This window comes from Megalops cyprinoides, chromosome 10, assembly GCF_013368585.1.
Source record: "Megalops cyprinoides isolate fMegCyp1 chromosome 10, fMegCyp1.pri, whole genome shotgun sequence".
NCBI classification, from domain to species: Eukaryota; Metazoa; Chordata; class Actinopteri; order Elopiformes; family Megalopidae; genus Megalops; species Megalops cyprinoides.
Genome location: NC_050592.1, coordinates 27,127,730 through 27,140,541, shown reverse-complemented (window position 1 = coordinate 27,140,541; position 12,812 = coordinate 27,127,730). Strand labels below are relative to the sequence as shown.

Here is a 12,812-nt window from a genome sequence, read left to right as displayed (position 1 = left end):
TCTGAAATGAAACAGTAATTAGGTGTTGTCCTTCTGGGTTGTTAAAGTCTGTATGTCTGCTTTTACATACACTGTTTCAGTTGCATAAAACCTACATCACAGAGTGGGTTAACTTCATGGTCTGCACTGTTATCCCAATTTGCTGTTTTAATCATCTCTTTAAAATTCAACAGTAAATATCGATACAGTGTGTAAGTGTTTTGTCAACTAAATAACAAAAATTATGAAAATGTATAGTAGCTTTTTCTTTTACATCACAGAAGACACTGGGAAAAGAGGAAGTGTAATACGTTACAACTTCGAATCTCGTGAATTTGACATTTTTACGTAGTGTTGTGTTGCCATTATTAAATCATTTGAAATGGACCTCAATGGAACTAAAATTATTTGTAGATTTGTGTTTAATAATACACACATGCCTCACTCATGCTGACTGTGGTATCCAATCCGGATTTTAAAAAAAGAATGATTTAGTTTGGACTCACAGTTGCTGTGAAAGAATGCAGTGATACCATGGGATAACTTTGGCAGATGATCAGTACTGGCAGTAATGTAGCACAGTCTGCTTTTGATACCCATGCTCCAAGGCTGCTATGGATGCTGCACCTCCACCCCTCAACCCACTAATGACTTCCAGACAACTTGTTATCTCTCAGTCTTCACACTGATAAATCAGGACACACTGCTACAGGAGGTGAAACAAACCTGAAAAAAAAGTCTGAAAGGAAATAACCAGACCATGATTTTATTTGCAATTACACACAACTGACATTTGTGTCACCTGATGTTTGTTTTTCATGGAAGACAGAGACAGAGGGAGGGAGAAAGAAAGGAAAGGAGAGAGAGGCCGGGAGAGAAACAGGCATGGATTTATGTGTCACACTCTGACACTATATCAGACACAGAGAACAAATATGCAGCAAGAACAAGTGCAATTTACAGGCATGAAATGAAGTGACCAGACAATCATTTCACATGTTTCTGCAAGAGTGAGAGGGATGTTGAGTGAAAGACTGCTATGGATTTATGAATGGGGCACATTAAGTCAAACTGTAAAACAGTACAAAACAAAAGTAGTAGAAAAATATATAAAGCTATTTATTGTGTATATAATATTTTAATAAATGCTCAAGAGTAAGGATTTCACAGAAAGCTCTGCTGCTGCTCACCTTATGACTGTGGCATTGAAAAGAATGATTGGAGAAGCTAGGTAGCTCAGTAGGTACTAAACATGAACATGAAGAACATGAAGTGTTCTTCAGCTGGATCTCCTCAGTTCTTCTGGATCTTCCCAACTTCGTTGAGGTAGGCCACGAACAGCTTGGTTCCCTCAATGTAATTGTACCTAAAAAAGGAGAGCATTTAGGTGAAAAGTTCCAAGAAATGCAAATGAAAACACTTCACCCTGTTTTGGACATGATTAAGCAGCCATAGAAATAGTAGTGTCACCCACTCATAGATTTGCTCAGTCATATTCAGTCAACTGTGAGCACCCATACAAAAAATAATTTATTGAGAATATATTTTAGAGAATATATATTTTAGCTAAATCAATATACTGAAAAAATGTAAACTGTTGTTTTGGTACATTTGGTACAGTATTTCTCTGCTTCGCATTAAAGTTTTTAAAATGTATTTGCCATATATTGATTATATAGATATACTGGAACATAGCTTGGTAACTTGCAACCTGTCTTCAGCAAGAATTTTTGAAAACAAGCTTTTACTTTTCAAAATCAGGTTAAACTGGAATAACCGAAAATAACTGCAGTGCTACAACGGAAACACAAGTTTGAGCATGACTACATCTCCCATCAGACCTAGTGGCTGGGAGCTGTAGCCCATCTCCTTGGGCCTTGCTCAGTGGAGGTGAGTGTCACCTGCTCATCTTCTCATTCTGGGAATGCAGCCCATCGTCAAAGCCCCCGATGGGCAGCATAATGATGCTCTTCTTCGTCACGTCCTGGAACGTCCTGGCGATGGGGATCGTGCCCCCTTCACGGATCATGTCTGGCTCCACCTTGAACACTACGACAAGGAGGTCATAATGATAATCTTCGCCATCAGTATTATCATCAGAGCAATTGCAGTGTTCATAATAAAACATCACAGTTTTTATACTACAACTGACAACATTATGATTATGCTGGCAATAACAGTAATAGTAATAACAATATTATCTTTGTTGTAATTATTAGTAGTAGTAGTATTAGTAGTAGTATAGTCACGGTCATCGTAATCATTACCACCAACATAATTTCTACAGCAATGGTGGGATTCAGAAGAAGAAACTAAGTATAGTGACAGGGGGTTTCTGAGACTCAGTGACTCAATGCAGTGTGATTGGACTGAGACTCCTCTCCCCTTTGCTCCATTACCTTCCCTCACAGCTTCTCTCCCAGCCTTGTACAGAGGGTGCCCGGTGTCCGCCAGCCAGGGCTTGGCCCCAATGATCATGGTCACCTTCAGCTTGTTGGGGCTCTTCCTTTTGGCGAACGCGGCCTTCAGGTGGTCCGTCACCTGCAACAGGACGAGCCGGCAGCACAGGATGTGTGCGAGGAGTAATCCTGGAGGAGCTGTGCTGCTGGATTAATATAAAGCAGGACCCCTACGCTCCGCCTCAGGGCTGCATGCCGCCCCTGTCATCTTTTATTTTAATGTGACAGCTCAGCACCTTGTGGGTTATTCCCTACCCATTGAAAATCATGCATATATTAATATATGCTAATAGGATCAGTAGTAGTGGAAACTGTAGTAGTTCTAGTAATAATTCTCATAATAATAATAATAATAATAATTACATTGTATGTTGTTTTCAGAAAACCCATACTTTCTGTGTAATTTTCATCAGTGGATGTATCTTGTTAATACAGTGGAAACAATGCCACCATAGTACTGCATTACTGCTTGATTAGCCTTGGCGCACAAGGTCATTCTACGTTCTCCCACACCTGTTTCTCGACCACCGCCGGGTCCATGTCGGGCACCTGGCGGATGGAGAACTTGGCGATGACCTTGGCAGGGATGACGGTCTTTGAGCCAGAAGCCGAGAAGGCTCCTTCAATGCCATGGATGGATACTGTGGGATAGCGCCAGCGGTGGGCCAACAGCTCTACCTACAATAAAAAGTGGTCAAAATGGAGCTCCATAGATACGGAACAGGCATGACAACCCTCCGACATGGAGTAGAACCCCATAACCTGTGATGGGAGAATGAGTGTTGCTTCATAAATGCTGTGAGTACAGCTGCTACATCGCCTGCTGTCAATCACTGACTCGTATGAACCAATCAAAAGTTTTTCTCCATAGTAGAAAACCATGTGGTATAAATTAGTGACCCCTAACCATTCTGAGCCAGCCAGGCCCCACTCTCCCATCCCCACCAATAACATCACAGAGCAGGTCTACAGGTTTTCAAAATGTGAACTTGAAAAGCCTTCACTCATAACGTGGCCTGAGGGCTTGGTCTTCCAGTGTGGAGGAAATGGCGATAGCTCACCTTGTTGCTGTACATGAGGCGGCTGACACCGATCTTATTCTTGTAGTTTTCCATGTCAAACTCGATGTCCTGATACATCTTCCACTCCTCATCTGACAGCGGGGCCACAGCCTCCCTGATCCCAGGGACAAGGATCTCACCACTGCTGCTGATCAGAGTGTCTGTCAGGGAGTGAGAAAAAAACATGTAAAGATCAACGCCACAAAAACTCAGAGTATCTTTGCCAGGAGCAGTACATTATCAGCAGCTGACTAGTTCATCGAAGCTCATGAGCTATGAACATCCAGAATTACCTTAAATAAAGAAGGCGTTCCAATCTGTTCAGTCAGTGTGACCATTACATATTTCCCTTAGGTGGATATCAGCAGACGTGAAGCTGAACTTTCTAATATGAGACAATCTGACCTACATATGCACCGGAACCATGTAATAGCACATATTTCTTGGTAACATGACATGTGGGTTTGTGTCCTACCCAAAATGCCTATAAGATCTGTCATTGGTTCGATCACGGTGCCCCCATAAACTCCGGAGTGCAAGTCCTGCTTGGGACCCTCGACCTGAAAAAAAAGACAGAATGAGAAAAGAAAAAAATACACCAGATGATTTAAGCCTAATGAAGACATTTTCTTTGCACTGATCCATGAAAAATTAAGGAGGAATGCCTATGGGAATATCTTTCCAGCTGTGGAATTCCCCAAAATATTACCAGAGTGCAAAACATTCTATTCAGGTGGGTCCTGCACAGTGCTGGTGGAAGAGTGAACACCCCCAAACTGGATGAAATCTTCTCTGCAAACACAAGTAATTAAGATGCACCAATTCTGTGCCATGAAAAAACTGACCTTGAGACATTTAAATGCTATTGAGGTTCAAGTCCAAAAGTTTTTGCACATCCATTGAAAGTATTTAACTGGATGTACTGAGCACAGACCAAGTCAGCAGACTGTATAAACCTGATTTGTAAAAGCTTGGTACATCCAACCAAACATTCCTTCCAGGTTTCACTTTCTCAGTCATCACATGGGTCTTTGAAAGTGGAATGGTTTGAGGGGTAGTTTTAATGGCATCAGTCATTGTAGAGGTGGATATCCCCCCTCACCTCTGCAAAGAAGTAGCAGTTTCCTCTGGTACCATAGGTCAGGGCTGGCCTGCGGCTCAGCCAACCACAGTCTGAGATGATGATGTAATCCACGTCAGAGAAAAAGGTGTCGTTCTGCGAGACGATCATGGAGTCCAGGCCATTAGATCCAGTCTCCTCCATTCCCTCGATGATGAACTTCACGTTAACAGGAAGGTCCTAGGGGTCAATCAGTTACTTTAGACCAGGGGTACGGCGTATATGGAAGTGGCAAAATCTGACATATTTTCTTTTGTTTACATACTTTAATGGAAATGTTCGTCATGTGCTGGAAATACATTACATTTTTATAAGGGATCAGCAAGTTTAATTTCATGTTGTTAATGTAAAAATACCCTTCCCAACCAAAATAACTCACAATGTCAAGTGCTTGGTAGGCCTCCACTGTGTGGATCCAGGCCAGTACAGGGGCCTTGTTGTCTGATGCCCCTCTTCCATAGAGGTTTCCTGTGAGAGAGGAGCAAAGGACACAACAGAACTCCCACTTAAGACATGCATATGAGTAATTATATGCTTAGCATTCATTTACAGCTATGACAACAGTGACAGAGAACACTTAAAATTGTGCCGTTTTAACCGTCTGATTAACCTTAGGCCAGTCAATGCATTTCCAACACAGGCAGAGAGACAGACAGGTGATGTACCATTGATGTCGGTCAGGTTGTAGGGCTCTGTTGCCCAGCCGTCCTCCTTTTTAGCTGGCTGCACATCGACGTGACCATAGATGCAGACTGTTTGCTTGCCAGGATCACTGCCAAACTGGGCCGTAACTACCTTGGGCAAAGGGATGGTTTCACCACTGGGTAGCTGGGAATGGAAAAATAAGTAAATAGGAGAATACACTTAGAGATAAACATGGACAGCAACAGAAAATTTCAAGAACTAATATAAGTAATCATGCAGATTATAACCACTAGGATAGTTCTCAGTCTTCTAAGAGTTAATAATCTTCCAAAGAGCCAAAACAGTTCAATATGCCAGCATTTTTTACATATTTTTTTGCATATTGCCAATTAATACGTAACCATTAATACTCTACACCCCTAAGGGATCACTTACCTCCTGGAGTCCAATGTCCACCATCTCCACCTTACCCTCCATCTTCCTCAGCTTCTCTGCAGTCATGTCCATCATTCGCTCCAACTCCGCTCTCTTCAGCACATCGCTGGAGTCGCTCTCGACCGCAACCCACTCCCGCAGAGTCTTAACACACACGCACACGATCGCACAGCCACGCATGATAACACATTGAACAGGCGTCTAACAGGATGACTATTAGTAGGAGGTATGCACCTATGGTAGCCCTTCAAACGTTGCCTACAGTTGCAAATGTTATCAATTACACCGTGACACAAATAGGAATAACGGGGGGACGACGACGACAATAACGATGTCTCAATAAACATGACCAACTGTTCAGCTGTTTTTTTTTTTTTTTTAAATGTTTTAAATCAATTAACTGTAGCTAGAGAAAAGGGATCTACGCAAAAAAAACTAAATCAGACGACAGATAATAATAATCACAAATCACACAATACAAATGTTACTCTTCAAGGTAATCTACCGACTTGCCTCGACATATTCCTCTTGGTGGCTGTCGATGTATTTCGTCAGTTCGTCGAACTGATAGTTCAGGGCTCTTGATCCAAGAATAACCATGGATGCAAACATCAGCACGCGAATCTGGCGAAAAGGCAAAGTTGATTCGCAGAAATTTAGCTATGTATGTACAATAATCGCACTGACAATTTCATATTTTAACCAGCAGCTAAAAGGTTACAGCATGGGAACATGAAAGGGTTTTCGACAAAAATATACAGTAAAAGTCGTAATTTAATCCATATATGACAAATCGGGTTTAAAACTTGTATGTTTTGTCGTGTAGTCGAAAACGGATGGCTATACATATAATAATAATAATAATAATAATAATAAACAGAACAAAAGTGAAACTTTGCATTTCTCTTCAGCCGAGTGCAGCACTTTACCATGATTGCAGGTTGTCAGTTCGAGTTCTGCAGGAATGGCGAAGGTAGCCCACTTGAACTCGTCCGAGCTGCTGACCACTGCGACCGGGGGGTTTTATATCTGGCCCTGGTAGAAAACTCCTCCCTTATGGTCACAATCATATAATTACCCCACTCTTGACAAAATGTTAACTCAACCGTGCCCCCGACGTTTCATTTTCTCAATGCATGCAAACTGATTGCATTGTATTGCAAATTTTCTCATTTTTTAAAACTTGTGGACGTTCCACACATTTACCACCATACAAATGAGCTTCTAATGTGTCATTGCATTTCTGTAAGCTTGCAGGCAATAAGTAAAGGAAAATAGCTGCTGTATAGTAACATATCCTGACAAATTTGTCCCTCTGTACAGAGGTCAAAAGTCTGTGAGGGAATGAAGACAGCTGTTAGCACATGTAATCCACACTATCATTAATTACAGCTAATCAATAACGTGTTCAGTCCAGCATCTCTCAGTATTCAGCTTTGTCCTCCCATAGAGACGACACATTTCCAGAGAGACAGGTGAACAGATTGATCTGTAAAGGCTACAAAAATATAACAATAGCATAGGTCCTATGCACATATATGTGTAGTCTCACTTATGGTTCAAACTATGGACAATCTTTTCTGAATTTAATGCCATGTGCTGAGTCTGTACTTATATAAGGTATACATTTTTGACCTGGGGGATGTTTACCCCTGCACTTAATGGGGAGGCAGTGGCATGCAGTGAGCCATGCTAACATGCCTGATGTTATACTGTCGAGAACTGGGTAAAGCATGAATGAACAAAATGGATGCCCCCTGTAGTGCTCACCAATTAAGACACCAGCTTCAAGAGAAACTAAAACCGTCTAAAAAGTGTCTAAATGCATTGCACACCCATGAATGCAGGCTTATGCCATTCTGTGCCTAAGGTTTCAGCCTTGATATTAGTTCTCATGTGGTTGTGAACATGTGACCTCAAACTTAGACAAAGCAGAGATTTATCTTAAAGAAAAGTAAATTTCTTGAAACTAAGTTTGGAAGAAATTCCTGCTTTCCCACAATTATTTTTAATTTCATGTAAGCAAGCTTCCTGTTGTTTTAGGCTTAAGTGACTAACGTGGCTTCTGCTTACCCTCGTTAACAATATACATATTAATCAAATGTGCTTTTAAGCATGTTACTGTAGATGTTGTGGGTGCACTATATTTTCTAGTTGGGGTATTGTTTAGCTTATTTTTGTGATATGACGTATCTTGTTTTTCTGCTTTTGCCAGGATGTACCCAACAGATGTATCCTGTCACGAGTATTCTTCTCCCGGTATTTTCAATAATAGGATTATATATATATATATATTTGACCTTGTCTATGCTTGAGTTAGAGAACTCCAGCGCTCTGTACTTCTCTCCATGATATTATGCAATAAACCTTGGTCCTGACTATATGTACTATAGTCCTAAAAAGGAGACAGCAGCTTGGTATGGGGAAGCAATATGGTGTAGTACTAAGGACCAAAGCTTGAAACTCAAAGGTTGTTGTTTTGATTTCCTGGTTAAACATAGCTATTGTGTTCCTGGGCAAGATAGCTCAGCGAAATAGTCTCAGCAGAGAAGAAAACCTGTTTATATGCTTCCATTAATTGAGAATAACATCAGTGTAAAATGTTTACAGGTTTTCAGGAAAAGTAAGTATATTATTTGGAAAATTGATTTTGATGTATATCTACTCGATGTAGTAGAGTTACAGTATTTGGACAGCTTGACACCTGCTAATATATGTCAGTGTCTAGAAATAAATGTTTGAGAATGCATGCAAGGAGGAAGCCCATGTGTTTCTGAAAATTCCATGTGTGAACTGCAACTAAAAAAAAAAGGAACCTGGAACCGAAAAGCAATTGAACCCATCAAGCTTTCTCTCACTTTTTATCTGAAACATTTTATGTTAGTTGAAGGGTGTTGAGTTGAACTGTGCTCTTTTCCAGTTAAGACAAGCGCCCTTCAGAGTAGGGGGGGGGGGGGAGGGGGGGTACTGAACCCTGAGTTAGCGCACTGGGAAGAGGTGGCAGAACATCGTATTAGGATGTCGGAAAAAGCGATTTGGATGTATTTTTGCCTTTCCTGCCGCTGAGCGCATGTCATGTTCGACATGTTTCTCACAGGACATACTGCTGTGTGAGGAGAACACGACGGGACAGGAGGTAATTTTTCTCATGTTCAATGAGCATGTCTAAGTAATGGGATTACTGGGATTACCTTTTGTGTTTTTACAGCACTTTCCCCCCAAGATTAATTGGTGCCCTTGCTGTGAGCCACTTTGAGCCCTTGTGCATCTCTCTTTATCCCAGCAAGATGTTTCTTATTAGCAGATGTCAATCCTTTCTGGGAAAATTGAGTTTGTTTTGTCATTATGTCTATAAACCCTAGACTTGATAGATATAAATAATAATAGAATAAATTTAGTGCCCGCAGTGCATGCATAACAGTGAGCATGTGTATGTATATGATTGTTAACATGGGAGAGTGTGTTTTAAATAGGAGCGACACATCAGTTTTTTCTTTCATTTTGGGAAGATAAAATGAACACTGGGAAACTGGGAAATAAACCATATAGATAAGTACTTTTTTGTAAAACTTTTTTTTTCTTTTCAAGAACACTGTAGATAATAGAGATTTTTTTACTACTAGACATAAAATACATAAATATGAAGTGATGTCATACTCTGTACCTCTCTTTTCAAGGAACACATCTCACCGCATCCAGCTTGATGTGGAGTGTGTCAGCAAGAGTTCTAGATCTGCATTAATGAGACCCATGGGTTATATAATATTACATACATAATATTTTATGGCTCAGAGGTTCACATGCAACTTACTAAGTTCCATTCAGCAGATACTAACCCTTGTTAGTCCTAACCACTCCTAAACTTTGTAATTCACTGTCAAATTTAGCCTCTGGTCCATGATTTGTTACTAAGGTTGAAAATTCCTGCACCTGACACCATTAGAACCATTAGAAACTGGTAAAATAAAACTGGTGCTGAAAGTGTTCACTTGTGTATAAAATATTTAACTTACAGAAGTACCTTGATTATATCTGTGAGAGATTTACAAAAAATGAAATAGATAAATAATTATTTTAGCTGTCCACACAGAATGATCTCCTTAGCTTTCTAAGTATGGCATGCCTTGATAAGTCCCTGCACAATGTCTAGCATATTCTCAATGACCTTGTATGGAGAACAGTCTTTAAAAGAACTTTGCGACCCTTTTAATATTTCCCAAACTTTCAAAGGCATCAGCAGTCAACACTGGTACTGTTACAGTATATAATATTCATCACTCAATAAGATATTATATCCTGACAGTTACATACAAATGGTATATGCAAGAAAACATGGAGAGTTATCTAATTAGAACATATTGTTGTTTCTGACATGTTTGTGCTTTATTTGTATTTAATGCTCTCAGGTTTATTCCATTATCTTACCTAAAGTACTTCTGGTTCAAAAGTGCTTTAGTTAAATGTGTCATAATTAGATATTCTGCTTTATAGCTATTAATATTATGAAAACATGACAGGTAAAAAATGATTACATGCTTGTCAGTTTTTTATGTCTGACAAAACCAGGCTGTTACAAAAAAAAAAAGTTTTACTGTCTGGTGAAACCAGCATTTAACCAGTCAAACCCATAAAATATGAAACAGTATGCCTTGTCAAGTATACATAACTAGGTCTATATTGTCTGTAGGCCAGCAGAGATATTAGGTGTCTGTGTGTCATAAGTAAAGAGGTCCTGAGTCAGATATCTGATTTTATTACAATGCTTTACTACAATAAGGTGACACTTTGTGGTTACTCATTGTATGAGCCCTTGAAGTAGCATTTTACTCAGAGCTGGTTCTTCACAATATGATAGCATGGGGTGCTTCAGGAGGTCTGTCTGCAGATAGACTGCAGTAGCAGCTTTGTTTCTTTCCACACCAGCACCACAAAACGACAGCGCAGCATCTAAAAGAAGACAGAAATCAGGTGGAGGGTGGGCACTGCAGTATTTGAACATCATTTTGAAATTATGTTTTCCACTTTATCATATAATTGTTTTGTTTGTGTATATATCACAGTGCAATAGCTGTCTATAGCAAATTGTTGTACAGACCCACAGTCTGCACTCCTGTACACTTTAACTTATTGTGTAGTAGCTGTTAACTTGTACAGTATCTGTTCATATTTATTTTTATATACCTCACTCATTCCATCCTCATGCCATTCCATGTGTGTGTCCTGCACTACTCTTGTTGTTTGTTGTACCACTACTGTTGGATGGTATTTGTTGTTGACACCTTGAAAATCATTGTATGAGTGAAGTATGAGAGACATTGGAACCGGAGTCCGGCATATTTGGCCAATAAAATCTGATTCTGAAATAAAGTCTGATTATATTTACATGACCAGCATGCTGATAAAGCACTTGTTTGTGAGTTTAGTCTTTGCAGGCTGTGGGTCTAGTCTTATCTGTTCAGCCTTACGTAGTTGGGTCCTTTAGATCCTTTCAGAGCACAATCGTTCAGATTCTGGCCTTGCCCTTTCCTGCAGCTGGTCAGTCCAATCACCGCTTGCAAGATGTACTCCTCCCCAATCACCACCTACAGCAAAAGGAGAATAATATAAGGAATGTCACCTTCCACCTCACAAGTACATTCAGATATTGTTGCGCAGTCACAGACACAATCTCTGTAGCAACACAGTCACAATCACTGCATCAACATAGTAAAAAATCACTGCATCTACACAGTAACAATCACTTCATCGACACAGACACAATCACAAGCATCACAATCATCATTATTGAACTACATTAAACTACATTACATCCATTTAGCATACACTCGTGTCCAGGGCAACTCCAAGAACGAAAGAACGCGAACGGATCCATTGAGGCTGAATGAATAACATTGTCAGACCAGGCTAGCAACACTCCCAGACTAGTGTGAGCATAACACTATTCAAGCCCTATCACAAGTTAACTTGTGGCACCTGACTAGACAGCCTAGAAACTAACTACACACACTACCTACCATACATCAGTCACTAGATTTTAGAATCCAAAACACATCACAATACTACATGTAAAATAAACAGCAAGTACTACAAGTAGCAGTGGGTCTTCAGTCTGAGTAAAAAGATGGCCAGTGAATCTGCTGTCCTGACCCTGTGGGAAGTTCATTCCACCACTGAGGCACCAGTACAGACGCGGATCACATCATCACAGGCACACTCAACACGTAGCCACAAACGCATCAGTGTATCAGTACAGACATAATCACTGCGTGAACACAGGCAGAATTATTGCATTAGCAGTTGCTTTCACAGACAATGACTATGTGGTCAGTAACAGTAATGGTAGATCAGCATAGTCCCTTTGTAGAGCTCACTGAAGTTCACCCCCAGTAGATCATTAGTTTTGTATGGTGAAAACTTACCTGCAGCAATTTCGACCTGAAATTGACCACCTTGTACAGATACTCCTCGGTGGACTTGCTATTGTAGGTATCCACAGCGAAGTCCACGGCCTCTCTGGCTCCTGGAGCGTTAGGGTCCCAGGCCCTCAGGACGAGCCAATCAGTTTGATTGCCAGGAATGCCCGGGTCAGACATATCAGGCTGGTCAGTAACGCTTGATGTGAAAGCCGAGGCCCCAATGACACAGAGCAGAACGCTCCTGAACCCAAGCAAAGCCATGCTTCAGATCGTCTGTCTCCTGCTCTTTCCTCACCACTACCCACCTCACCCGCTGCTGCGGAAGCGGGGCTTCTGTTTGCAGCAACACACCCAGCACAGGAACTCAAAGGCCTTGTTGTATTTACCTATTTCATTAGCAAACAGAATAATCACTCTTTAATGTTTGCACTTCCATCTGAAAAAGAAATCTTAGTCAACAGAAACTCAGATGGACTTGTATGAAAGGAGGAGGGGACTTTCACGCGAGGTGGGAGACAGGTTTGAGCTGGCAGAAACAGACAGAAACAGACATACAGACTGACAAAAATGTGTCAAACATCCATACTGTCTGACATGGAGTGTCATTTAAACATTTGGTTCTAAGACTTAATCTAAGATTTAATACGGGACAAGCGTAACCCTCACCCCCTCATCAAAAGGGAAGCCCAAATTGGGT

At 40.7% G+C, this 12,812-nt stretch overlaps 2 protein-coding genes across 2 annotated transcripts; both read right to left on the bottom strand.

Moving 5' to 3' along the window:
- Positions 1–811: 811 nt before the first annotated feature.
- On the bottom strand, positions 812–6,691 carry zgc:114181 (uncharacterized protein LOC619255 homolog). The gene is made up of 12 exons (XM_036538932.1): positions 6,629–6,691; positions 6,213–6,323; positions 5,700–5,843; positions 5,285–5,447; positions 4,999–5,087; positions 4,602–4,799; positions 3,975–4,059; positions 3,500–3,660; positions 2,952–3,116; positions 2,379–2,520; positions 1,881–2,028; positions 812–1,345 (listed from the first exon to the last, which is right to left on the bottom strand). The coding sequence occupies exons 1-12, from the start codon at positions 6,629–6,631 to the stop codon at positions 1,273–1,275; spliced, it is 1,482 nt and encodes a 493-aa protein (XP_036394825.1). The 5' UTR covers positions 6,632–6,691; the 3' UTR covers positions 812–1,272.
- Positions 6,692–10,537: 3,846 nt separating this feature from the next.
- On the bottom strand, positions 10,538–12,382 carry LOC118784085 (cystatin 10-like). Its single transcript, XM_036538080.1, has 3 exons — positions 12,119–12,382; positions 11,165–11,281; positions 10,538–10,646 (listed from the first exon to the last, which is right to left on the bottom strand). The coding sequence occupies exons 1-3, from the start codon at positions 12,374–12,376 to the stop codon at positions 10,566–10,568; spliced, it is 456 nt and encodes a 151-aa protein (XP_036393973.1). The 5' UTR covers positions 12,377–12,382; the 3' UTR covers positions 10,538–10,565.
- Positions 12,383–12,812: the final 430 nt, after the last annotated feature.

Coding starts and splice junctions, on each gene's coding strand:
- LOC118784085 (XM_036538080.1), bottom strand. CDS start 12,376: ATGGCTTTGCTTGGGTTCAGGAGCGTTCTGCTCTGTGTCATTGGGGCC. Junction 11,282..12,118: donor TCAGGTCGAAATTGCTGCAG/GTAAGTTTTCAC, acceptor CTTTTGCTGTAG/GTGGTGATTGGGGAGGAGTA. Junction 10,647..11,164: donor GATCTAAAGGACCCAACTAC/GTAAGGCTGAAC, acceptor GTCTTCTTTTAG/ATGCTGCGCTGTCGTTTTGT.
- zgc:114181 (XM_036538932.1), bottom strand. Junction 4,060..4,601: donor ACTGCTACTTCTTTGCAGAG/GTGAGGGGGGAT, acceptor CTTTTTTTTCAG/GTCGAGGGTCCCAAGCAGGA. Junction 3,117..3,499: donor GCCTCATGTACAGCAACAAG/GTGAGCTATCGC, acceptor TTTTTATTGTAG/GTAGAGCTGTTGGCCCACCG.